Source organism: Lacerta agilis, chromosome 9 (genome assembly GCF_009819535.1).
Source record: "Lacerta agilis isolate rLacAgi1 chromosome 9, rLacAgi1.pri, whole genome shotgun sequence".
Taxonomy (NCBI): Eukaryota; Metazoa; Chordata; class Lepidosauria; order Squamata; family Lacertidae; genus Lacerta; species Lacerta agilis.
This window is the reverse complement of record NC_046320.1, coordinates 24,800,766-24,827,536: the sequence shown is the minus strand read 5'-3', so window position 1 is coordinate 24,827,536 and position 26,771 is coordinate 24,800,766. Positions and strand designations below refer to the sequence as shown.

General features: G+C 43.2%; 1 protein-coding gene across 4 annotated transcripts in view; it reads right to left on the bottom strand.

Moving 5' to 3' along the window:
- The window catches only part of ACSL1 (acyl-CoA synthetase long chain family member 1), a 42,874-nt gene extending 17,324 nt beyond the window's left edge, over window positions 1-25,550 (bottom strand). The window contains exons 1-7 of one of the 4 annotated variants that reach the window (XM_033161080.1): window positions 25,271-25,550; window positions 12,936-13,171; window positions 5,422-5,536; window positions 5,046-5,110; window positions 3,938-4,039; window positions 853-952; window positions 184-362 (exon numbers count right to left, since the gene is read on the bottom strand). In XM_033161080.1, coding sequence (XP_033016971.1) covers window positions 184-362; window positions 853-952; window positions 3,938-4,039; window positions 5,046-5,110; window positions 5,422-5,536; window positions 12,936-13,130 — 756 coding nt within the window. In that variant the 5' untranslated portion in view covers window positions 13,131-13,171; window positions 25,271-25,550. Of the gene's footprint in view, window positions 1-183; window positions 363-852; window positions 953-3,937; window positions 4,040-5,045; window positions 5,111-5,421; window positions 5,537-12,935; window positions 13,172-24,931; window positions 24,958-25,266 lie in introns of those variants that run through there. The other 3 variants (XM_033161078.1, XM_033161077.1, XM_033161079.1) reach the window with 3 other exon arrangements.
- Between the last annotated feature and the right edge of the window lie 1,221 nt (window positions 25,551-26,771).

Genomic DNA, 26,771 nt, shown 5'->3' with positions numbered 1-26,771 from the left:
GTAAACTGGCCAGGAGATCCAAGCTTTTACACAACACAAGTCCAACCTTTATTCTTTACTCTGTTGGTCAAAGATCAGCATTTTGTAACTTGCTAAACTTTGCTTCTTCCTTCCCTTGATCAAGGCATTTTGATGTACAGTATCATCAAAACTTGTGGCTGTCCCATAAACTACTTTGCTCACCTCAAATTCTTTCATGCTGATTACATCCACTCCACATTTCTTTCCACGAGTGGCAAGATCACTCTCAAAGGGATCCATGATCACAATTGTCTTGAGGACAGATATTTCTCCTTTCTCGATGCTATCCAGCAGGAGCTTCACCTTTTCAGGCTTATCACAAAAAACCAACGCTAGGTCAGCTAAAATTGGGAAGAAAGGGGGCAAAGTTATTAAAATTTTAGTAATTAGAATCAGCTTACTCTCACCCTGTCTAATCTACTTCTGCACAAAAGACTATGTCACCAAGGTTGGGAGTAAATTGCATATTGTACAGTTAAGTTTAGTGCTTTCATTTTGCTGCAGGGATCTTATTGTATGTAGGCCATTCCAAGAATGCTCTTCAGACTGCTCCTTCTCCAAAGCAATTATACCCCAAAACAGACTGTCGGAATCGATGGATTCACTTCCTATAGCCAGCAAGTCCTTGTGTCTACTCAGCTATTAAAGGCTACTTCATCTTACCTACTGCTATTCTGTTGCTGTAGCAGCTTTCAAAAACAATTCTGCAAGGAGCTCTACAGCTGCAAAGTTAGTTGCATTCAGTGATGTTTAGGTTATGGTGGGTAGACTTTTTAATAGTGATGGTATTACAGACAAGTGTATTCAGTTGTTGAGGAATGCAGAATATACCTTTATTTACAATGTAAGTAATAGCTTCAGCTCCAAGGGTGTCGTAGAGGGGTACAGCCACCATAGAGTAAGAGTAGCATCCTTGTTCAATGATAACCCACTGCAAGAGAAGCAGAGTTAATGTAGCGCTCATTTGCCAAGCACAGACGCTACAGCCAGCTGGCCTGGTTTAGGTATTTTCACACTAGCATTCAAACAGTGACTCAAGTATGCCAGTGTCAGCCTTGTTTGTTTGCAAAGCAAGCTGCTGCCATCAACTGAAGTACGTAGCAGTAAGGGGAAAAGTCTATGCTTTTGCAATTCAAGTTTCCTTTATGAATACTGTCATGGAAGCTAAGACTCCATTCACGCAGCTATTCCAGCTTGTGATCGGTGCTGTTTAGCCAGCACATGCATGCGAGTGTTTGGCACAGATTTGTTGTTATAAGTTACAAGCCAGCTTTTGCTGATGTAGTTTGTTGCATTCTGCATGTGCATAACAACCAGTTCAATCACAAGCTGAGAGTCTGAACAGACACCATTAGAAGGAGGAACTATTATCCCCCGACACACACCAACAGTCCTGGAACAGTCTGTCAATAAATCATTGGAGTTGGACGTACGTATTTGTGTTGAAATATTTTGTAAATCAGTACTGAAAAAAAGAACATTACTTCTGCATCTTGTTTCTCAGGGCTACTTCACATTGCCTCTGTGGGAAGAACTGGACATAGTAAACATAGGTCTGCTGCTGAAAATGATATAAAGAGTTTTCCTCTCCTCTTCCTTGTAATACAGTACTGGGAAAGTGTGGTGAGACCACATCATACATTTGGCAGCTGCAAGGGCATGGAGTGGTTAAAGAAGGGCTATTACTCCAAAACAGTCATATCTACTTCCATCTTGTTTACATGTGTTGCTATCAAACCCAGTTCACTGCCACATGAATTTGTTCAATACAAGCATTTACAAGAATACATTACAATTTCTTATGCATGTAAAAAGTAACCACTTGTACAAAGAGTATTGTAATGCAATGTGCACCAGGAAGTGCCATAGGAAGGCACTTCCATCATCATATGTTGCCCTGAACCTAAAGGATAAAACTGGCTTAAGCAAGTAATACTATAATAAGCAAGCTAACCTATGGTTAAAGCTAAGCCATAAGCTAATGTTTTATTAACCAAAGTCCCAGATATTTTCCACACCTATTTCTCTATAATGTGTTGTATTGTATTGTATTGTATTGTATTGTATTGTATTGTATTGTATTGTATTGCTGGATCAATCAGTTCAATGGAACACTTTCCCTAAACAGTAGTACATTACATTAAGAGATAATGTTGGAAAAAACAAATGTCAACTAAAACAATGCAGGAAACAAACTCCCTGAACTAGTATTGCACTGGAAGAGATGTCCAGTATCTTAGCTACCACAGTTGTTATGACTCAGTTTTGTGGTCTGTTAGTATCAAGTCTTAGAGGCTTGCCTTGTCTGCAGCTCACAATTCAAATTAACATAAAGGGTGCATATGAAGGAACAGTCTCCCTCTGAAAAACATCTCTGTTGTAAAACTATGTATCAGGCCCGTCTTAGAGGGATCAGCCGCCCTGGCGCAGCGATCCCTCGGCGCCCCCAGCCTGCCGCCTCTCCGCCCGCCTCCCTCCCGCGCTGGCCGCCCCTCGGGAGGGGGGGGTGGGCGAGCGGGGATGAGAGGCGTGGCGTTGGAGCGGGCGCCCGCGCTCCGGCGGGCGGAGGATGAGGGGCGGGCGGGCGGGCGCTCGCGCACCGGCGGGAGGGCGGGCGGGCTGCAAGCCGGCCGCCCTCGCCTCCCAGAGCCCCAGCTGGAGGGCTGGAAGGTCGCGCAAAGCCCCGTGCCGCTTCAGCGCTCCAGCTGGGGCTCCGGGAGGCGAGGGCGGGCGGCTTACAGCCCGCCCGCCCGCCGGCGCGCGAGTGCCCGCCTGCCCGTGGGGGCGGGGGCGGGTTGGGGAGGGGGAGCCCGGTATGCCGGTGGGCTCGCGGGGGCGCCCCTGGGGTGCCCTGCGCCCTGGCGCGCCGCGCCACCGGCCTCTATGGATGAGACGGCTCTGCTATGTATGTACAAATGATTGCTGAAAGCTAGCTAATGAGCAATTAGTTCCACCCTGGTATGAGCTTGGTATGAATTCTTCTTACACATTGTGCAAGTTTATAGATGCACTGCATTACAACATTCTTTGTATACGGTTTTTGTTTTCTTTTACACACATAAGAAACTGCAATGCATTCTTAACAGAATTTGTAAATGCATATTCAGGTGTGTAAGAGTTGATATTGCAATTTAGGGCTGGGCAATATCTGGTTTTCAACATTGTGATATATCAGCAGCTAAATATTGGTATATACTGATATATCACAGTGTCTGAAATATATCTTGTCTGCTTCTTCCTCCCCACCTTAGGGGAGGAAGAAGCAGCCGAGATATATCACCCAGCTCCACTGTGCTCTGGTTTCTGCAAGGAAGAGCAGTATAGGGGCTTGATCAGCTGAGGGGTGGGAAGCTTCCTTGCAAGGTGAGAAAAGAACTGCTGCCACCAGTCTGAACTTCACCGGGGAGTGATCCATCCATGACAACGGGGCAATCTGTATCCACCATCAGACCATTGTCTACCAAACTGAGGGTATGACCTGCAACATGAGCCTGGCCCACCTATATTGATACAGCCCCGTGGTTGTCCAGTGGCAATGAATAACTGAGCTAGACCAGTATGTATACAGAAGCCTCCCAACACAATAGCTTGGGGGTTCCTCAGCACCACACCCAAGACCACTTCTGCCAGCTCAGGGACACCGGGGGGTGGTGGTATACCAACAGGTACCCCATTCTGGCCCAATATCAGGACCAAACCCTTGATTCTGGCTTGCAGGTGAATTGGTTTCCTAGTGAGCAAGATGTGATTTTTATGGACAATGGCAACCTCCCAGCCATCCAATCTGTACTGGTGCTGCACTGTGTATCCGGGCAGACAGGGCTGGGTGAGATTAGGATCATGGAAGCTCATCTTCCCAGGGATGCAAAGCTATACAACTGGACTACCTTATTCCACAATGATGGTCTTTGATTACCTCAGGTCTGTTCTGTGAAAAGATTCCTATGAACTGATCAGGAGATGGTTTGAAGCCTCTGTTCAGAAGTGCTGAGCCAACACATTCTGCTCTTTCTGCAACCTGAGGGAAAACACATGTCTGTGTAAAAGTGCATCACTTACCAATTCTGTGAAAGCACGTAGGAATTTATCATTCAATTTTCTATTTTATCCCACTCAGCCTCTTCAGTAACCTTAGCTACTTTACACATTTCACACAGGTACTGGCCAATGCTTAAGGTAAGTTATATACCACTGAGTAGGATGGAAGCCTGTTTTTTTAAAGCCAGGTATCTGCTCTAAAAAATTCTATCTCGGCAGAGCTAAGAATAATTCCACAACTGCCCTGGCCATTAAATTCACAAACCACATAGAAGAATCAGATTTTAAATGAGCTGAGACATACTCAATTTGAATATGTAGTTGGGAACGCTGTTAAGTCTGTTTAGCTAAGAATACAAAAGCTTAGAACATGAAATATTATAGGGATCACACACAGGATCAATATTTCCAACACATAATATCTCTCTCGTGATATATATTAGCCAAGTTACAATGAAACATGATGGCTTAGATTCTAAGATAATCTGACTTGAGAAAGTTAATTGAATAAAGTCCTCCCCCCCCCCACCCGAAAAAAACAACAATCATATGTCTGCTGTCGCCCAAAGCTTCCACCCATTCTGGGTAATTTCCCCATTGTGCACACAGGGTTTGGAGCCTCTGACCCCTCCAGACAGGCTTTTCAGGGATTGAAAGAGAAAGGAAGGGACAGGAAATATAAGGAAACTTACAAAAGGAAAAACTGATTAGAATTCAAGTTTTGAAAGATACTTGAAAGTGTCTGTTGAAATATAGATTAGGCAAGTGTGCAACACATAAAGCCTGGATATTAGTGAATCTTAGTAACAAATTTTGTATTAAATATAAACATAAAGAACATAGGCCACTTAAGTATGCACCCAATAATTGCAGCTGTTGAACTTCCCTCATCCCAACATTTTTGAAAGGAAATAACTTGATTGCTGCAAGCATCAAAAGAACCAAACACCAACCCCATCAACATACACAAAGTTGTGTCTGCTTACCTCCTGGTAAGAGATCCATTCATATGGTTGATTTGGTTTCCTTACACCCAAACAAGGGCCATTGTCTACAGTGATAAAAGTTTAAAAGGTTTAAGAATTTTAGCAACGAAAAAGGAAAAGAAAGAAATACAGGGGAGATTCTAGTTCACTCCATCACCAGATGGTTTAATCTAGCCCCCCTCTCCAAAAAAACGACCCTAAAGTTAAAAAATTCATGTGCAAGGTTTCATTACTCACAACGTCAACATTGCAACCATCATGATACACAGTTCTCACTTTAAACTTCAATAATCAGGTTCTGAAAATTTAGCTGATTACTATTTGCTATTCCAGCAGACAATGTTTTACTTTGCTTTCCCAAAGTATGAATACTCACTTGACACATGCATTCCTCTTTGGAAGACATCATAAACTGTCTTCACATCATCATAGTAGTATGACATTGTCTCATCACTATCAAGTATTGATGATCTTCGGGCATAGTCTTCACCCTGTATATAAAAGAAGGTTAAATTACACATTCCTTTCTCCAAAGCATCCTGTGTGACACTTCTTTTTGATGTCGGACAGTAACAGCCAAGTGACTAGGTTGTTGCAACAGTTGATTGAATTAGGAAGCATGTCAACGAAAGAAGCAAAACTCTGGCTCAAATGTGTGACAGGTATCAATTCAGTTCCTACCTCATTTCATTTCTGCTACAATGCTATGGCATCCCATATGGTTAAATCACAGTTAAGCTGTATTTGGATGGTGCATACACAAAAAGAAAAATTAGTGCTGATAACGTAGTCAAGTTGCAGTTTGCAGAAAGGAAGTGCACTCTAGAATTAGTCATCCTATGCTAATAAATTGGTTTGAATAGAATAAAATGTTGAACTTAAAAAGGGATTGCCTGCCTTTTTGCAGTCATGGTCACATCTGCAAACTATTGTGGGCAACACACACACCCCACAACCTATTCCAATGCTAAACAAAATGCTTTTTTCAAGCCTAACATCAAAGGGGGTGGGGGACCCTGTGGGAACATGTGTGTTTGCAGACACCACACTGGCCACTGCTGCTCTACACACTACAAGGCCCATGAGTCACTGCAAAAGGTTGGTTTCTCATTGCCACTTAAACTACACTAAAGTTGAGAAGAGTCTATCTCTATGCTGCAATAACTGTATAATCTTTTGCAATTGCCTTGTTCCAAGGCAGTGGTAGCCAATGTAATGCCCTCCAAATGATGCTGAACTACAATTCCTACCATCCCTGACTACTGGCCATGCTTGCTAGGGCTGATGGGAATTGTAGTTCAGCAACATCAAGAGGAACAAAAGTTTCTCACACCTGCTTTACAACCGCTGACAAAAACGGTCTCAGAAACCAAATTTCTCTTTTAGTATATTATTGAAGTATAAGAATTACACCTGTGCCCTAAACATTTGTACAGCGTGTATTTTAACCCCTTTCCACTGTAATGCACACTGCTCACCTTGCAAAGAAGGTAATTGTCTGGAGGCACCTTTTTGGTGTGTTTACAAACAGCTCGCTCGGGAAAAGAATTTTTCAGTGTAAAACTGGTTCAGCTGGTTTCAAACTAGTTCCCATACAGAGTTTCATATTCAAGAACAGACATCTATATAAAATACTACTTGAATGTTTCATTGAAAGAATTAGTCAGCTGATAAGTCTTCAAAAAGACATTTTATGAACTAGAAGCTCCTCGTCATCATTATAGAATACTATACTCTTCAGTGAAGGCCTGCTTTGTAAGTGGATGTCTTGTGATCATGATCACTCACTATCCCAGCAACCAAAAAACCCCAAGATAAGAAATGCTTCAAATAAGAAATGCCTTATTTGCATCATTCCTATCTAACACATAAGACTGATTGGTTGCAAAATGCTCTCTACTCAGTGAGAAGCTTACAGGCTTTCTTCCTACGTTCTCATTTACCTTGCTGCTAAGGGCCATTTCACACATTATTGTGAGAAGTGAAGTTACAGGAAACCAGGCAGAGGGCCTTCTCGGCAGTGGCACCCTCCCCGTGTAACGCCCTCCTATCAGCTGTCAAGGAGATAAATAACTACACAACTTTTAGAAGACATCTGAAGGCAGTCCTGTATCAGGAAGTTTTTAATGTTTCATATCTTATTGTGTTTTTTTATGTATTGGAAGCTGCCCAGAGTGGCTGGGGCAACCCAGCCAGATGGGCAGGGTATAAATAATAAAATGACGATGAAGATGATGCAGCAGTAGCAAACTTGAGTTTGTCCCAAGGTGGTGTAAGTGGTTGTGGTTCCTTGAAAGAGCACTATCTGTATCATACACATGTGCTGTATCCATAATTTTAAGGTGTAACTGTACACAGTACCATTAAAGAATGCCTCACGTCTGCATGGCTTTTTATCTTAAAATATAAGCAGGATAATCAAACTTAACCACGTCCCATTGTTCTTTATAAAAAAGCTTGCATCCATACAAGCTAGCTGGAGAATAACTGCCCTACAGACTCTGGTTTATGGCACAAAGCAGTGCTGCTAAGAAAAACACTCTAGCAAGTGAATATTTGGCATTTAAACTTTCTAAGTCCAGTACTTCATACAGAAATCCTCGCTGCCACCTTTAAAAGGTGTATCAGTAATATTTCCTATAGGAGAAATGGGGGTGAGGTGAAGCTCAGAAAGGATGAGCTTCCATAAGACTGCCAAGCGTAGTAACATAGGAAGCTGCCTTAAACAGTGTAGACAAGGCTATTTACTCTACATCCAGTGTGCTCCCACTGCAGGGTTTGTGAAGCAGTGTACACATGTTAGCCACAATCTACATCCGTCCTGAAGTTCCTTGAGAGATCTTGCATTTTTATGTTGTTTCCCTCAAACCAATTTCAATCCAATTTGCAAACGTATGAGGACAACCACTCCCCCTCTCCACCCACTGGTGTGGGCAGGCAGCACTTGACTTGGAAACACATCCAACTGTACAGATGTGTGCAATCATGTGCAGATGTGATTTTAAAGGCAGGGGTGGACCTTGCTGTGTTTTAATGCATACACAACATGAGTCAGTCGATTAGTTCAGTACTGTCTACGCTAACAGGTAGTGGCTTGCCAGGATTTCAGACAAAGAATCTTATTTGGAGATACACTCAAAGGAGATGCTCTACCACTGAGCTATATAACCTTCCCCTAAAATTCATAGCAAGAGGAAAAATCTAAACTAATTCCCAACTCAGGCTCTTGAGAGACTACTGCAGTTCTCATTGTGCACGTGGAATTTTGCATGCTGCTTTACAGCATAATATTCCAGTGCCTAGTTTACTGGCAGTGGAAGGAGGGAGGGGAACTACAGCAGGCGTAGGTGGGCCAAGTTTGCCTATGCCTGAACTACAGCCATTGGCCTGCTGTCAGTCAGGGGCTTCACTGAAAGAGGCTGGGAGAAGAATGGCAGTAGTGCCGGTAGTTCTCAAGACTCTTTTGTTGCAGGCACGCTTCTCTGGAGTGAAAGGATCCTTGGATGTATGCCTGAGGAAGCTATTGTGTTGTCAGCTGTGACCAAGCTCTTGTTGATTTAAGGAGAGCACACAACCCGAGCCAGCAGTGCCCAGATTGCCAGCCACCCACTAACCATCAGAAACTTGGTATTTTACAACAGCTATTTGCCAACTACCAGCTTATTAGGTTATGGAAAGAGTGTCAGCATTACCAGCCGCTCTTTTGAAAGAATGCCATGAGGTGGCTCTGTTAAAATCAGCATTCCAGTTCCAAAACCAGTGCAGTACAGGAAGGAAAGAGGGCTCATCTGGGATTATAGCAGCATGACAAGGGTGCTGGGAAAAGGAGGCCCAAAGGGACTTCAAACTAGGATTTATAGGAAGGAACATATTCCAATTGCCCCGTTGCCACTGAAGAGGATGACTAGAGCACAGGAGAGCAGGCTGTCTTAAAAGCAGCAATTGTGAAAAAGGGGAATTTTAGAAGATGTGGCTTTGTTCTCTCTCCTCCATTAGGCTATGTCATAGTTTAAAATAACAAAATTCTGTGTTGCATTTCAGACACACACACCCCCCAAACAAAACCACAGACACCAACTGGTTGCTATAACAAATATTGGTTTGCAGCTCAGAGGACATTGCAATAAATAACAACAACAACAACAACAACAACAACAACAACAACGTATACCCTGCCCATCTATGGATATAAGCTAAAGCCTTTAACCCTGCAGCACACATGTATTTCACATTCTGCAAGCAGATCCCTGTCCCTTCCAGCCCGATTGGGGAGAGGGCAATTGGTGAGCAGAAGTGGCAGCTTCTGCAGTAAGCACTGGTTGGTGCTTGAATTGTAAGCAGTGAGAAGCAGCTCAGGAGGTGGTTGAGGAGTATGGCTGCACTTTGGAGAGTATGAGACAGTCCCTAAGGTCCATACGCTTCTCCAGACTTTGGAGCAGAGGATTGTCTCTGACCCTGGACCCCAGAGGACGTTGCCTCAGAGGTTCAGTATGGCATTATATCCTCTGGAGCATGGTTATGGTATGCATAAGCCAAAATTTGCAAGCTCCTGGAGAAAATGGTGAAACTATTTCTGTTTGTCCATCTGTGTGCACTAGCGCATATATATAAGCTAAGTTCCAATAATTTTCCAGAAAGAACTGGTAGTTACTCCATGGAAGCAAACACAAATATGCTTCTTGTTTGGCTAGTAGAGTCAAACATTTACGGTACATCTGATCACAGTGTAAGGTCAGTACAAGTTGGGCAAGTGAGTGATCCTGATGGGATATAAGAATGCCTGCCTGCCTGCCTGCCTGCGATGACTGGCCACCCTGGGCCCAGTAAGGAAGTGTCACCTAGTAGGAGCAAGAGTTGCAAAAACCAAGAAGAGCCAGATTTCCCCCTGGTTTTTCATTTTGTTTTACATAAACAGGTTTCAACACATTTTCTGATAGAAGCTCATTATTTCATTTGATACTACAAGTGATGGCTTTAATGTGCATGCCTTAAATACAGGATTTCCATCAGAAGTGAGCCTTTATTTTTTAATGACACTAAAAGGAAATGAACAGAACCTATCAAAATTCATAATTATTAGAAGTGCAAGACCTACATCCTCATTTATTCCTTGCCATCTACTGGAGTACTTATTCAGATATACTTAACCTAAGCTTGAAGGAATTCTTGTTGAAGTTTATGAGCTTCAGCATAAATAGGACTAGAATCAGAAGCAAGCACATACCCACACCTCAACTCTCAATTATTTGCCCTGCACTCAGAAATAGTGGTCTTCTCAAGCACAGTGACTTCCAGACCTATCAGAGTTTAATTTCAAGGTACAAAGTGTACTCAAAATCCATAAACCAGGTGTACTTTTCCATACACATCAAATTGGTTTTGCAGCAAGTGCAATGAAATATCAACAGATGATAATGGATTTTCATTTGCAAGAATTATTCCCAAGAACTCTGGAAAATATAATGGGCAAGATCTGTTGACTTTTCAAAAAGGACCTTACTAATACCTTATCAGACCTAAGTTAGCAGTTCCTATTCAGCAAAAACATCCCAGTTTATCCAAGATAATAGTTTGCTAGGTCTAGAGACAAAGTGAAGTACAGTGGTACCTCGGTTTACATACGCTTCAGGTTGCAAACTCCGCTAACCCAGAAATAACGCTTCAGGTTAAGAACTTTGTTTCAGGATAAGAACAGAAATCGTGCTCTGGCGGCGCAGTGGCAGCGGGAGGCCCCATTAGCTAAAGTGGTGCTTCAGGTTAAGAACAGTTTCAGATTAAGAACGGACCTCTGGAACGAATTAAGTACATAACCAGAGGTACCACTGTATGAGCCAGTTCATCACAAGGTTTTTATTTATCCACACAATCAGTTTTAATGCCATGAGCCTGAAAGGTATTGCTCCAGTATACTTTGCTTGCTGGGGTAAGAGATCAAGCTCATTTCGATTAGGCTGTCTCAGATTTATTTTATTAAAATACTTACAACATTACAAAACATTACAAAATTCCTCTTTGGATGGTCAGGGTATGGTGTATAAAAAAATGAAAACATGTAATTCCTAAGAATAGTGTAAAAATAAAGATCCACACTACACAGTGACCAATAATTAATGACCAATGTCATTAACATGAAAATGAATAAGTGAACCAAAAATTTAATAGCATATGCAGAAAACAAAGTCATCAACACAATGAAACTGCGCATGGATCTAACTAGATGCATATATTGTACAACTAATGACAGGAGAGTATTTAAAGAAATTCAGTAAAGCTAATCAAGTATAATTTTCAGGTGCGTTGTCTAATCACAATGTTTTGCATCTCTGTGTTCAAAATGTTTTGGTGCCTGTGGTCTGGTGATTGCCTGTATCACAGTGTAACAATGCTGGACCCCACCCCAAAAACCTGTAGGACTGGAAGAAATCCCCACAATCCCTGAACATGTACTTAAACAGAAAAGGGAATGCCAGAGGGACCCTGTAGATGGAACATTTCTGTCTATATGGAAAGACAGCCTCCTAATTCACAAATAGCTATGCTTGGCACAAGATGTAGAAAATGCAAAGAAGTTTGCCAAGGGTCATGTCTGGGGCAACTAGGATAGTGAAAGCCTACCCAGGTCCCTTGCTCAAAGCTGCTTGTTCAAGTTGCTCGTAGAGGAAATTGCTACTGACCTTTATTTCACACATGTATTGGACTGTATGGGATATTTTGACTGCAAGAATGAGCCTGGATTGGAGCCAGGCCAGACAGCCAGGGAAGGTGAAAGAACAAAGAGAAACTATCCTCTACAGTATCCAAGTACGACTGTGCATACTTGGTTCCACTCTCTCCAGTGCTGCAAAACCAAAGAACAGGCTACAATCTTGTGAACCTGAGGAGGCCAAATCCATCTTCATTCTCTATGCCAGGTTAAAAGGACTCACCACCTGCCTAGCCCAGAGGGAGAGAACAACACAGAAGAGGCACACTTTGTTTTGCATGTGGTTTTATTAGCAATTTACTATTAATTGTGTTATTATGCAAATGCACTTAAATAAAATGAATAATTCATGAACCTCAGTTACTGAAACTGATTTGGTGAGACCAGCTGAAAGTGAAGCTGTCTGGTGCGACATAGTTGTTTTAATTGTGCGGTTCTATTATCTGAATTACTGGTTTATGAATGGTTTTATTGTTGTTTTAATGTGCATGCTGTAAATTGCCCTGGGATCCTGGAAGATATAGGGAGATTTAAAGATATATTAAATAAACAGTGCACATTATCCTTGTTCAACTGGAAACTAACCGTCTGTGGTTACTGTAGTTGGCCTAAGGAGGGCAACACAGTGCTACAGCAGCACTGTGAAATATCAGAGGGCACATCGACAACAGTACCAATATAAGCCACCTGCCGAAATTTGCCAGCAGGGGTAGGGAGAAATAAGGATCTGGCAAACCAAGCCAGAAAGGTTCCTCACCATTGCTTTAGAAAAGTATCTGTTTCAAACCTACATAGCTGCAGAAAAGGTTCTGAGTTGTTTACATCTCAGAAATCAATGGATGCTTTGAACCAATCCTGCTCCAACACATAGTTTTTCTGCCTTGCATAGCTCCCTGGCCCTCGCTCCTGAGCACATGATGCAGTCATTCCCTTTGCACACTTCCTAGACCTTGCCAGAATAGTCTGCTGCAATCAATATGAGAAAGCTATATAAAATGCTGCAACAGAACTATATACTCTGGGGACAAAAGGAATGTGATTGGTATGAACTGTGGGTGGCATGTTGGCACATACAACCAGATTCAAAACAACTGCATCATATAACAGCTTTAAAAACCATTTTATGAAACATGCTATGTCAATCTTACAAGCAAATATGCAAGGGATGAAAGACGACAATTCCTTACCTCCACCTCCACAGACTGCATTGCTAAATCACATGGTGGCTTCAGAGCTTTTGGTCTTGTGGCGTACCAGTAAGTTGTGAGAGCTGCAAAAGCACCGAATCCCATCAGTGTGTTTGTTGGAAGAGTGCGCATGTACTGCCGTACGTCACCAAGTTCCGGCATTCGCAGATGCCTAAACAATTCATGAGCTTGCATTGTGATCTCTTGTCCTTGTTATTTTTTTTAAATGCAGCAATCTGTTGACAAAAAAGAAAAGTTGTGAACCCAACGTGTTATCAAAGAACCCCTCCCCCCCCAAAGAGGGAGATGCAGTTATTCCCATGCTCTACCACCACAAGAAGCTGGAAACACCTGCATTCTTGCCACTTGCCCTCTCCCAGAAAAGGCAAGAGATTTTGAACCGGCAAAGGCACTACATTTTACATTTCTGTTTCTTTGTTAAGGCAGCTGTTGGCGGGTGCAACACTTTGTTAGCCGTAGTGCCCAAAGTTTGCAAAATACATTCTTGCTGTATTTTTGTGCTTTTGGAAAGTGGAGAACCTGCTGGAAGAGCCAGGCCATAAGACAAAAAAAGCAACAGTAATTCCTTTCTCTTCTCTTCCATGGCAGCTTTTTTTTTTAAAGAGCCTGTGTGCATTCCCCCCCCCCCTTTGTTTTTCTCCAGTGCTTTTAGAGTGCAAGCTAGCCTAAGTTGTGTATAAAAATTCTCTTAACTAAGCTTGTATTATTATCCTAATGGCCCCTTTAAATCCCCAGCAAACACTGTAGAGTAGGAACAGCCCTTTCTTTTCCTTTTTTCCTTTTTTAAAAGCCCTGCTGTGCCTGCTCAGCTGACACTTCCCTCCACACCAAGGTCCCTCAGGACACGAGTCACGTGATTACACTTAATAAGTTTCTGCCCACTAGGGCAAAGGTAACTAGCAGGCACAGTCCATACTTAGCTCTAAGAGAAGGAGGGCCAATAGAAAGAGAGCACGGAGTCACCCCACTGAACACAGAGGGTGGCAGGCAAGGAAGCAAACAATGTTTGCCTCAGAAACTCACAACTGGCAGTGACATTCATTAATGCCCATCAACAGCTCATTGCTATCACCAGAGGAAGGCTGACAAAAAGGCTTTTCAAAGGGAGGGGGGAGAGTTTGTTTGCAGAAGCTGGTGGGGGTTTTTGGAACAAGGCAGTCAAGATGTAGACAGTTACAGGTAGGTAGCCGTGTTGGTCTGCCATAGTCAAAACAAAACAAAAAATAAAAAAATCCTTCCAGTAGCACCTTAGAGACCAACTAAGTTTGTTCTTGGTATGAGCTTTCGTGTGCATGCACACGAAACCAAGTAAAAAATAAAAAAATCGGAAGAAGTGTGCATGCACACAAAAGCTCATACCAAGAACAAACTTAGTTGGTCTCTAAGGTGCTACTGGAAGGAATTTTTTTATTTTTTATTTTGTTTTGAAGATGTAGACAGTTTTACTATACCAGGAAGGAGATACAGTATTAAGTATTATGAATGCAGTTGTGGGAAAAGGCAACGCAAGCTTGTTTCGAACCAGGCTCTTAAAACTAAGCTTGTGAATGCTGGAACCATTTGTCATTGTGTATCAATGCCTTTCCCGGCTGTAATAACCAAGGGCAGTTATAGAGTAGCATTGTCAGCTCACCTACTAATGCTCTCAGAAAAAAATCATCACTCAAATAGGACAGAGCTGCAAGTTGTTTTGAAGCTAAAAAAAAATATCGGGGGGGGGGGAGCGTAGGGGGGAGAGACAGTGGAAAGCTTCCTTCATGCAACAATTGCATCCGGCAGTTTCTCCAGTGTAAGGGTGAAGCCTGATGATCAGCTCTGCAACCCTAAGCATGCAGTGGGCAAGTTCCAGGGACGAACTGTCAATGTTCATGAGCCATGCCCATTAGCTCATTTGAGGATTTTTGTACCACATTTTATTTATGGTCCCCCCCCCATTTACAAAATTTATTATAGGGCACAATAACAATGGTTCTGAAAACAACAAAACAGTACGTAAAAGCATCAGTTAGGCTAAGTCTTCTGAAGACTGTAAAAGATTCTAAAAGGTCTGGGAGGGTTTTGCTGGGTGTCAAAAGTATGGCAATGCAGAGGCCAAGCAAGGCTTGCAAGAGAGAGTTCTCAAAATGGAGTGCCACAACTGAAAATGTATGCCACCCACTTCACCTCCAACAAAGGGCACAGTGTATGGGGAAGACTGATACGGGAATGGCCTGCTCTTTGGACACAATAAAGAATTTCAGTGTGACCATAGCCAACACGGTTGCACAACTACTTCACGCAGGTCGTCAGAGGCCCCTTTTAAAGGCTTACATTAACCCTGTCTTGCTGCCTAATCTCTCCACCGCTCTTGATAGGAGGAAGCAATCAGGTGTTCACATGCTGCCTTAACATTCAAAACCAAGGTCAAAAGGTAAGGGTTGCTCTAAATAGAATTGCCTCAAGGAAGTATTGCTCTTTTAGTTTGCTTCTAGAGTACATGTTTCAAATATTTGGGGGTTGTTTGTGTGTGTATGTTAGCACTAAGCCAGCCACATTGGGGTGTTTTGGAAAGTAAAGCAGAGTCCAAATAAAATATGCAAAACAATGCTGTTCTTATTTTGTTGCTTTGTTTTTTCTTAAGCAGGGGCCACAAGCGTCCCATGGGGGTCATTTAACCGGCCCATGGGCCCCTGCCGCCCGCTCGGGGATCGCTGCCGCCCGCTCAGTCGGCTCCTGCGTGCTGTGCTAAACCGGCATGGAGCAGAACGGGGACCACCTTCCGCGACGCTGGCCAGCTTCCCATTGGCTGCAGGAAGCTCCTGTAGCCAATGGGTAGCTGCGCATGCCTCCTCCGCATTGAAAGGAGCACTGGAAATAGCGTTTGCGCATGCGTGCGAGTGAGCATGTGAGCACACTCAGGCCCACTGCGGTGTCTGCAGGACCGTGAACCGGCCCAAGCCACAAAAACTTTGCCAGCCCCTGTTATTAAGCATGAAGAAAGCTATTTTCCTGTGCATTTGAGCAACCCAAGCTTTTGCACATAAAAATAACATAGATATGTTCTATCAGCATACATTGGTGGTGAAATGTTGATTTGATTAACAGGAGACATTCACTTTTCCTCTTGATTCGTCTTTAAATAGTTGCTGAGTTTCCTATCTCAAATTTTAGCATGTATCTGACTTACAAGGCATGGATACCTCAGCAGTTATGTAGTCCAACAAAGCTTATTTGGCACATCACTTTGCACACCTTGACAGCTATTTGTATGCAGTAGACAAAAATATGCTACTGACAGTCTTTCAGCTGAGAGTGTGATATATGGTATTGTACTGTAGGCATTTGGTGCAGGCATCTAATCTTTTATTAGGGCAGTGGTTTTCAGACTGCCTTCAGTGAACACTTTCCACATTGGTTTGTCTGCTGCCAGACCGCATGCAAATTGCAGGGGATTCTGCTGACTGTTCTAGGCTGCATATTCCAAGTGTTCAAGTGGTGGCTGAGTAGACCTACTCAGCCTAGCACAGCCTAGAAGACACCTAACACTCTTCTGCAGCTGTTCAGTAGATCAGAAGATCAATAGTGGTGCACAGTCTCTCAGAAAAGCTCATTTGCCACCAATGTTCTCCATGAGAAGGTGCTGGGAAATTTCTGATTAACCTGAGCTTCCCTGGAACAATTTATTGATCTGATGGGAGTAGGGTCCAAAGTGATGTGTACGACTTAAGGTCATCTGCTTGCTTTGCCTTTCAGCATCTGCCTCCACCTACCCCTCCAGTCTATAATGCCTTTTCCCCTTAGTTCAAAGGGTGACCTAGCAATAATGGTTTCAGCAAAATGAGCAGATGAATTTGAAAGCCTCAGAAGGCCAAGATGGTTTGCATAGTGCAGGAGTTAAGAAGTACAAACTGTAAGGCAGGATGCTACCACCCGAAGCTTCCCAGTCTCTTCTCTTCTCGAATAAATAAATATCAAGCCAGTATACTCGAAGTCTGATCGCTGCCCTCTGCAATATGGCAAGAGAAACCAGTCTAGCTTGCATCATAGTTGGCAAGGTTTACAGAAACAAAATATGCTTTGATCACTACATAAATGCCAAGTTGTTCTTATACATACTGTAAAGACTAATCACAGTCAATTTACGCCTCACCCCCCCCCCAATTCACCAAGCTCTTTGACATTTTGGATGCGAGGTCTTTTTTCAAAGCCTTCAAATCAAAACATCATATCCTTCGACTTGCAACATTTTGTACTTGCAACATGCCAAAAATCTACACCAACTTGTTTCATGAACAGTGTCTACATTCCTCATTAAAAGTAAGCCCTAGTTCAACTGGTGCTGCTGCTTATTTTGTTTTCACCCCACCTTTTTGTATGTGGGAGCTGGTGTGCAACAGAACACTCTTGCCAATTTGCCATTAAAATAACACTTAAGACCATATGATAAAGAGCAATGTGACTTTTAAAAAAGAGATTAAATACAGTCAAATTACTTAGTGCCTGTAAAAGCCATGCCAATAAGCTAGATGTACCTTATGCAGAGGTATGGCATCTAAGGATACTAGACATGGCAAGAGAAAATTAAGATAAGCAATGAGGTGTTATATACTTCCTATATTTTGAGAAATATTCTCCTTCGCCTACACTCCATTTGGAAGTATAACTCACTGAAATTAGCAATTCCTATTTCAGACTTAAGGTTAAGCATATTATGAAATTATTGGGAAACCTTTTTACATCTAACTTTAGCTCCTGTTGTGTCAAGTTTAGGAGCCAGTAAGATTTAACAGCACTTCAGTCAGAAAACACAAAATCCAACTTGCCATGGATAAGCCAGTATCCAAAAAGCTTCTGTGATCTCTGTATTAACAGTGAACTCTAGATTAGACAGAGATCAAGTTAGAAGCAGCATGAGTCCATGCTGAATTGCACTCCCAAGTTTATAGCTTCTACTTGGGGATGATCTTCAGCTGCCTCATGTTGTAGAATTAACCAAACAAGGGTACATAGTTTAGCATGTTGTATTAGCATTATAATATACAGTACTTGATATAGAGCAAACAGGATTATACTTCAGTTCTACACCCAAGAGCTAAGGAAGTAAAATATTTTTGCAGGCATATATAATATTGAAGTCCATTGAGGATAAGGCCAATATCCTAGATATTACATCCAGATAACACACACTTTATATGTGAGACATGAGTAGCATTTTGTGTATATGGTAGAATTCAACTCTCCCTTTAAATATAATATGGTCATTACTTAGAGAGTAAAGGGTGCTATCTGACCTAGTCAGTTATGACTAACTTAAGTTCACTGATCTCAATAGGTCTCCTCTGAGTACAAATTACTGGTAGTCAAATGCTACCCAAAATGTTTAGCTTTAGAAGAGAGTGCTCAGTGAAGGAGCTGTGCATGCAGGTTTCTGTCCTTGTCTTATAACATGCTCAGTTAATAAATGCTAAGCTTCAAGCCAGCCAAAAGCTCCTTGACACAAGAATAAGGAAAATACTGAATCAGCCAAGATGTGGTCTTTCCAGCTGAACTCAGCTTTGTGGAAGTCAGCCAAGTTGGCTGAATGCAGCCATTCCTAGCTCCTCCTCCTCTACCAGCAAGTACAATAATCTATTTACAGAAGGCAGAATGTTCTCCTTTTGTCTGCCAATAGGCAGACATCGTTCGAGGGCAACTGTCAACTTCTTCATTATAGCGTTAGAACCCAGGAGCCAATAGCCTCTCTCTCTCCCACTCTGCTGTTTGATTGAGGAAAAAAATAATTGCATGAGTTGCTTAATCAGAGGCACTGCTCTGTTACTGGAGTCAGTTCTACCTACATGGGGCTACTAGAAGCTGTGCAAGTCCCCCATTTAAAGTTCCAGTTTAGCCCATCTTATTTTGGGGGGGTGAAGAAATCCTTAATCAACATGAATCTACTGACTGATATGAAAACTTTTGCTCATGTTTTGGTTCCCTTTGGAACTCTTAATCTTCTTTTTTAAAAACAAATGCAGGTGGTCATATTTGAGAAATCTGTTCTAAGCCACGTTAAGACATTGTTGTGTCTTTAGACAGGCATCAAGCTAGCTAAAACAATTCTCAGTGCAAATGAAATAGTTTTTCTATTACTTCTGCAGAATGTAAGTCAGAAATAAACATCCCAATAGTCTGGCAGAAGTCCATTTATTGCTTAATAGCACACTGGGGAAACAGAAAATGAAACCGATCAGAAACATTATTTTGACAGCGATTAATGAATCAGCCAGTGGTACTCAATTTAAGTTAACACTTGACAAAGATCAGCAGCCAAGCATTCAGGTCCATGGATTGCAAGGCTGGTAGAGCAGCAGTTTCAAGTAGCCATTTATGATTTGGTTTATACAGACATTTTTTTCAGTTGGTACCAAGGCATTTGGGTAGCAACAGTGGAGCTTGTATGTGTGGAAATTTAAGTGAAATTTAAATAACATATATAGATGTTTCAGCATTCACAAGATGGAGCAAGAAAGTTAGGATTGACTGTGGTCAAGCTCTGCCTTGAGCAGGAAAAAAATCCACTGCCCTAAAATTCAATGAAGACTTGATTTAGCAAGTTGTTTGATTCATTTACTTGGTTAGTCAATGTATGCCATTTTAACTTGTGCATGCTGTATAAATATCCGAAAAATGTTTCTAATAGTAGTTGAACTGAAATATCTGATGGGTTGGTGGGATTCAATCAAATTGCCTTTTAATTGATTTTTTTCATAATAATAATAATAATACTTCTAAATCTTTTTGAGACATGACAACTTTACCCCTTTTACCTTATTTAGATTTTCAGAAATAATAGTGAAGGCACTGCAAAACGTTAGGCATGCTAAAATGTGCATGTTAAGAGATGTGCACATAAGTGTGTGTGCTTCATAGGCAGAGTCACCTGGAAAAAATGCAAATTACAATCTTCATTTTAGATCTGACTATTATTGTATCCATTTCAGTTGCCCAATTGGACTTGCATTGTATTCATTCATTACGTTAACAATGAAGCTTATGAAACAATGCATTGCTAAACACCGAACATCATCCTAGCTAGCAACCCATGCAGATAGTCTTAAAATAATTTCACTGGAATGCATAATCTACCCGAGCATTTCCAAGAAACATGAAGTCTAGCTTTCTGAAGCAGAGGTCATTCTCAAAAATTATGAAGATTTCTGTATTCCACGTAACTTTTCCGAAACTTTTTTTTCTTTGCCAGGAGAAAGGTGTTACAAGCACACCCTTGGGCTACGCAGAGGATTTGTATTAATAAGCTACAATTGCCCCAACCCTCAATGAGCTTCAAAAAGTCTGTTGTTCAACATTGCTATAATTGTTCTCAGAAGAGCCCCTGGTTGTCCCAGTGGGATTTATTTATTTCTAGTTTTGTTACCATGTGCAATATCCATAGAAACATCTATAACCAAGCAGAGATCTAGCTACAAGGTTTCTTTTTTCCTGCCTGAATTTTAATCGCCATTACTGTTGAAACAAGGTCTGGAGAGCACTTTAAACCTTAGTTTGAGGATGAATACAGAAGTTAACTTGTTTTAGTTTCTTACAGATTCATAACCTAGATACAACCTAACTCATTTCTTCATATTTCCCAAAAAAATTAAATGGCAATAAGCCTTGTGTATCTTCACATGGACTACAAGTGTTTCAGCAAACAGCACAATCAGATCCTGGCTGTGCATGGCTTCAGAATTCCAGGTTACTGAGCTGCAAATTATGTTCTCTCAAGCCAGCATCTGAACAACACCTCATTAGACACAAGCAAACATGACTTCTAGAGAATTAATGTCATAACCTTGAGAAATAGGTACTTCAGAGTCAACATCATCGTAACAAAAAAGGCATTACTTGTGAATGAACTACCTGCCCAAATGCTACTCCACTCATCTTAACATTCTGCATTTTCTACAAAGAGATCAACTGGTTCCCAGTTACACAGCTAGGACCTTTTGCTCTACATGTTAGCTTGCTAAATGTAGAAGGTTTATACCCCACCTGCAGTCTTAAGCGGTATAGTTGTGCAACAAACACATGTTTAAGGCCACAAGTACTAACCCTCTTACCTGGGAGAAGCTTCATTGAATTCAACAGGTCATAAACAGGGAATTCAATAGGAATTGCACTGTTATTTTAATGATACATTTTGTTTTAGTGTATTCCTACTTGAATGTTTTTTCTCAAGTAATCTATTTGTAAATTAGCTGTGGATAAATTGAGCACCTATATTGCTACAAAAAGGCTACGAGTATCCTTGATGGGAAAATCTTGGTCTCCTCAGGCATATTTATATAGCACAATTTAACAGCTAGTATAATTTTGGTTTTCACCAAAATTTTGGTGGTCACTGGACATGGCAGGGCATCTAGGAGGTCACTGGGTGTGGCTTTCTCCCCATCCTCCTCCCTTGCAAATCATTGCAGTTTTACAAGCACCTAACTAAACTGAAAAAAATCTGAAGAAGTGTGGATGCACACGAAAGCTCATACCAAGAAGAAACTTAGTTGGTCTTTTAGGTGCTACTGGAAGGAATTTTTTTATTTTTTATTTTGTTTAAACTGAAAAATGTCTTTCTTTGGTTCAGAAGAGGTCCTTGCTGTCGCAGTTGCTTCTCTAATGGGAGAAAAAAATCTGTGTGTCCTTTAACTGTTCTGGCCCTCTATCCTCCTTTTCAAGGAAACAGTAGGCGCTCAAACACTGCAATTATATAAATACTGAGCACCTAACCAAGCAGCTTAACTTGGTTCAAAATTGCTTGTGCAGATTCATGCCACTGTAACTGTATGTTACTCAGAATCCCATAGGGTTTGCTTCCTGATAGGTGTCTGCAGGATTGCAGTCTGAATTGGTTAGCAACGAAGGCTGGAATTGGTGATCCACACAGACCTGTTAAAAAAGGAACACCATAAGTTTCCAAACCTATGGAAATATATTATTCTCCTTTCCCAGCTTATTCACTTATATGTTCCAAATTCTTTCCAGAATGTGGAATAAAGAAAAGGTAAAGGGACCCCTGACCGTTAGGTCCAGTTGGGGAAGACTCTGGGATTGCGATGCTCATCTCGCTTTATTGGCTTCTGGGTCATGTGGCCAGCATGACTAAGCCGCTTCTGGCAAACCAGAGCAGCGCATGGAAACGTGGTTTACCTTCCCGCCAGAGCGGTACCTATTTATCTACTTGCACTTTGATGTGCTTTCAAACTGCTAGGTTGGCAGGAGCTGGGGCCGAGCAACAGGAGCTCACCCCGTTGCGGTGATTCAAACTGCCGACCTTCTGATCGGCAAGCCCTAGGCTCTGTGGTTTAGACCACAGCACCAACCACGTGGTCTGGAATAAAGTAGAGGGATATTAATGGACTAGGACCTGGGAGATCAGGGTAAAAGTCACCCACTCAGGCACAAAGGTTCCTGTGTGACCTTGGGTCATTCCCAGTCTCTCAATCTAACATACCTCACAGGGTTGTTGTGAGAATAACATGGGGGAAAGTGGGTGCATGAGTGCCACCTTGAGTTCCTTGGATGAAAGGCGGAATGGATATAAATGTAAAACTGATAAATAAGGAACAAGCAAAATGAAATGTGTCTCCCACCTGCTTACTCCCAATTTTTAAATTGAGAAAGGGGTGACCAAATTTGGAATCTTGAAAAAAGATTCTGAAAATCAAAGAGAAAAGCATTGGGAACACAATCAGGATATTCAGACCTACAAAAATCAGACTTTATATGTGGGTCCTCAGCAAATGCAGTATGTGGCTATCTGCTAGGACAGGTTTGCCAGGGTGGAGGGTACGGACTATCCATGATCCTAAGTATACTACATATAGGCTCTGCACACTGAGTTCTCATCTGGACCATTCTCTGCACCATTCTACTTGTTTTAATAGCATTTTAAGTTTGGCAAAGTGTCTGATAGTCGCTTTATCCTCACAACAATCCTGTAAAGTAGACCACAGTATGATTTTAGCAGAACAACAAAAAAAAACCCATTAAGAATCAGAGGTGTCGAATTGGAGGGTGTGTGTGTGTGCCGTGGCCCCAAACGTAATTTTGAGAGGGGTGCCTAAGTCGGATCCTGGCCAGAAGGAGCTGCACCTTGTCTGCAGCGCTTGGGCCTGGCGCAACTCCGCCCCCCAGGTCAGGCCTGACACGATGGTGGAGAGCAAGAACAGAGTGGGCAGAAGCTTTCCCACCCCTCTCCTAACCATGAACTGTGGCATGCGCCCCCCTCAGGGACACGTCCCATGCACCCACCCCGGACAACGTTGGCATACGTTCTGCCACTATTAAAGACCAATTTATTAGGGACTGAGCTTTCTGGGGCTAAAGTCCTTCATTCTTGGTGACTGATGAAAATCTGTGGAACCAAATAGTTGTTAGCCTCTAAAGTTTTATTTCTAAGCTGGCTACTCTTTCAACTGAAAGTGTATCACAACACCCATCATCCCTGGCTGTTTGCCTTGCTTGCTGAGGCTGATAGAAGTTGAAGCCCAACAACATCTGGAAGGCCACCACTCTAGTCCTATGGCAAGCAAACAAGTAGAAACAGTACCAGAACTCCTGGCACCATAAGAGCATTTAAAAGTGAGGCACCCAAGTGGCATAAGGCCTTCTAGCACAACACGACTCTTAGTAATGATAGTAAATGTTAGTTTGAAAAGCATTCCACTAAGAGATCAAAGACTATTTTTTACCTTACTGAAAGTATAGTATATTTTGGATTATCACTACATTTTTAGCATGTAGTTAAGAGCTACCTAGAAAAAAACCCCAGCAAGTCTCATTAAACTGCTTTTGGAGCTGCTTTGCACTAAGCAATACAGTACTACTCAAACAAATATCCACTCAGAAATTATCTACTCCATCTTTTACTCTTAGGCAAATTTGTGATACTATAGGGGTTACATCTAGCTTTTCCTTTATCATACTCCCTCCTTTCTCCCTCTTGTACCCCCCCCCCCAAGTGTCCTCTTCTGCTTTCTACATACAGTACCTGTGAGAAGCTATCCAAGCACCCAAAATAGAGGACATTAAACCATTAAACCACCACAGCAAGAATCTGACCATCAGCCAAAGCTGACACATATCCAGCAGTAAAACACCATGAATATGCTTCCAAATGAGCTCTGGTTAGCCTGATCACCATTGTTCGAATATTGAAATGAAGCCACAGCCTTTTATCCTCAAGGAAGAATATTCCTACTTCAATTACTAAACCTGTTGAATATTCTGCACCTATCTGTTACAGCATTTCAGTGGCTTCCTTTTTTTTAAAAAAAAAAGGTTGACAACTTTCGGGGTGTCACCAGAATGGCTGGGGCCTGGTCCGTAATAAATTACTATTTCTGCAGCAATGCTACCATTAGACACTTGTACCTAAAAGCATTTCATGCCTATCCCAACTGGTTGCGCAGGTGTCCAAGGACCGCTGCAAGGCAGATCCCACTTTCAAATAACAATACCATTATACTAAGCTGTTCTACCAAACCCTGATGGTGCTTAAGTAAGCCGAGGAAAGTTCCATCATGTGATAAGAAGACAGCCCAAGGGGGAGCAAGTTAGTGGCAAAGCGGGCATTATTTGTTGACCTGACTAGCTGCACCTTTTTACAGGCCCATATGCAAAAGCTCCGGTTAGTTTTAGGGTGGTGGCAAAATAATAATAAAAATGACACACATTACAAGCGCGGTGGAGAGAAATGGATCGCTCTCACCTTTCCCTGCCCTGACATTCAGCGCCTCGGAATGCAGCAAACGCTTGTCCAAAAGATAAACCACTTCCCAGTCACCATAATGAGAAAACCTGCGTCCATCTGCGCCTTCAGACTCGGCAGGGGCGGCATCCGGAGGAGCCCAGTGCCAGCCATCTCCAGAGCCCTAGACAACCTGAAAACATCATCTCCCCCAAACCACCTTCCGCCAACGCTCCCCACCACACCCCCCCCCCCGGCAGATGCTGCGACCGACCTCGGCTCGATGGCAAAGCTCGCCTGGTTCCCGCAAACCGTGGCGCCGCCGCCTCTCCAGTCGGCCTATGGCGGGGAGGCCCCTTGCTTAAAGCTTCAGCTTCCTGACGTGCGGCTCTCGAGCCAGGGCGACCCCCTCTTCCCCGCCCCCTTTCCCGGCAGCAGCCACAGAGGCGGCGGCGGCGGCCGAGGTAGGTCGGCGGCCGGGAAGGAAAGGTCCGCCTCGAGGAAAGCAGCTCTAGGCGGGGGAAGAAGCGGGAAAGTCCCCGCGGGCCGCGCTGGTCTAAATCCTCTCCTTGCGGGATGACAGGCGCCGGTCTTGGAGGGCTGACTCACCCACCTGCTTTCGTCTCGCCCCTTGCCAAGCGACTCCGTCCGGCTGCGGCGACGGCTACAAAGACGAGGCGCTCTGCAGCTGGAGCGCCCGGCCAGCCCTATTTAAGCGGCCGGCAAAAAGAAAAAAAGGAAACAAAACAAAACACCCCCGGCCGGAGCTGTGGCGGCGGCAGCAGCAGCAGAGCGTGTGGCTACGTCGCGTCGGGCCCGCCTTTCCTGCAAGCGCAACGAGAGCTGGGGCACTAGGACCCTTAGGAGACTGGCCAGCCAACCAGACGGCGTCCTTTCCTTTGCGCCCACAGCCAATCGGAATTTGGGAGGACGAGGACGAGGACGAGGAGGAAGGCCGGGCGCAGTCAGTCACAGGGCGCCACGGGGCAGTGCGAGTGATTCGGGGTTGGCCGGGAACTCGGAGTTCCAGATGGGGGAGGGACTGCGCGCGGGCGGGAGGGTTGCGCTCTGCGCATTCTCAAGGGACCCACTTCGTGCGTCCGTCTGTCCACCACATACAGCAGCTCGCTCCACCTAGCTGTGGATGCGCATTAAGGATCGAGGGTCTGGTCCGCGAAAGCTGATGCCGCCATAAAGCGGCTAATAATTAAAAGGCGGCGTAAGACCGCTGCGCGCCACCTCGCTTGTTGTTGTTGTTGTTGTTGTTGTTGTTAGTAAGGGATTGTTGTTGTTCAGTCGTTCAGTCGTGTTCGACTCTTCGTGACCCCATGGACTAGAGCACGTCAGGCACCCCTATCCTCCACTGCCTCCCGCAGTTTGGCCAAACTCATGCCAGTCACTTCAAGAACACTGTCCAACCATCTCATTCTCTGTCGTCCCCTTCTCCTTGTGTCTTTCCCAACATCAGGGTCTTTTCCAGGGAGTCTTCTCTTCTCATGAGGTGTCCAAAGTACTGGACGGAGTCTCAACTTCAGCATCTGCCCTTCCAGTGAGCACCCAGGGCTGATTTCTTTAAGGATGGATAAGTTTGATCTTTTTGCAGTCCATGGGAAACTGCCCCCCTGGAAACTGATTTATTGCATCACATGTTCTGTGGAATGAGACCGGCTCAGGGGGAAAAAACAGGTTCTCTGGAAGAACCAAGCATCGATCAGAATTAAGCCCTTTAGAAGCAAGAGCAAGCCAAAACAAACGAAAACGAAGACGTGCGCACACCCCTTACACCTTCAAGCACCCTGCTTAACAGGGCAGTTCTACAGGGGTCTACTCAGAAGCATGTCTCCATGAGTTCCATGGGATCTGTGGCCTGGGAGAACAAATCCTAGGAAGCAGCATCACTTCAGTGCTTACCCCCAAAATAAATTAAACAAACCTACCACCCTTTTTATATGGGGGGAAAGAGAGTGTTCTTCGACTGCACATTTGCTGCTGAATTACTTCTCAGTAAACATGATTAGTTGCCCACAGAGGTACCGGTAACTCATAGAACTTGACAAAGTTGATATCCCTCCCCCCTCTTTCTGGTAAATACCTGGGACATGCACAAGGTGCCA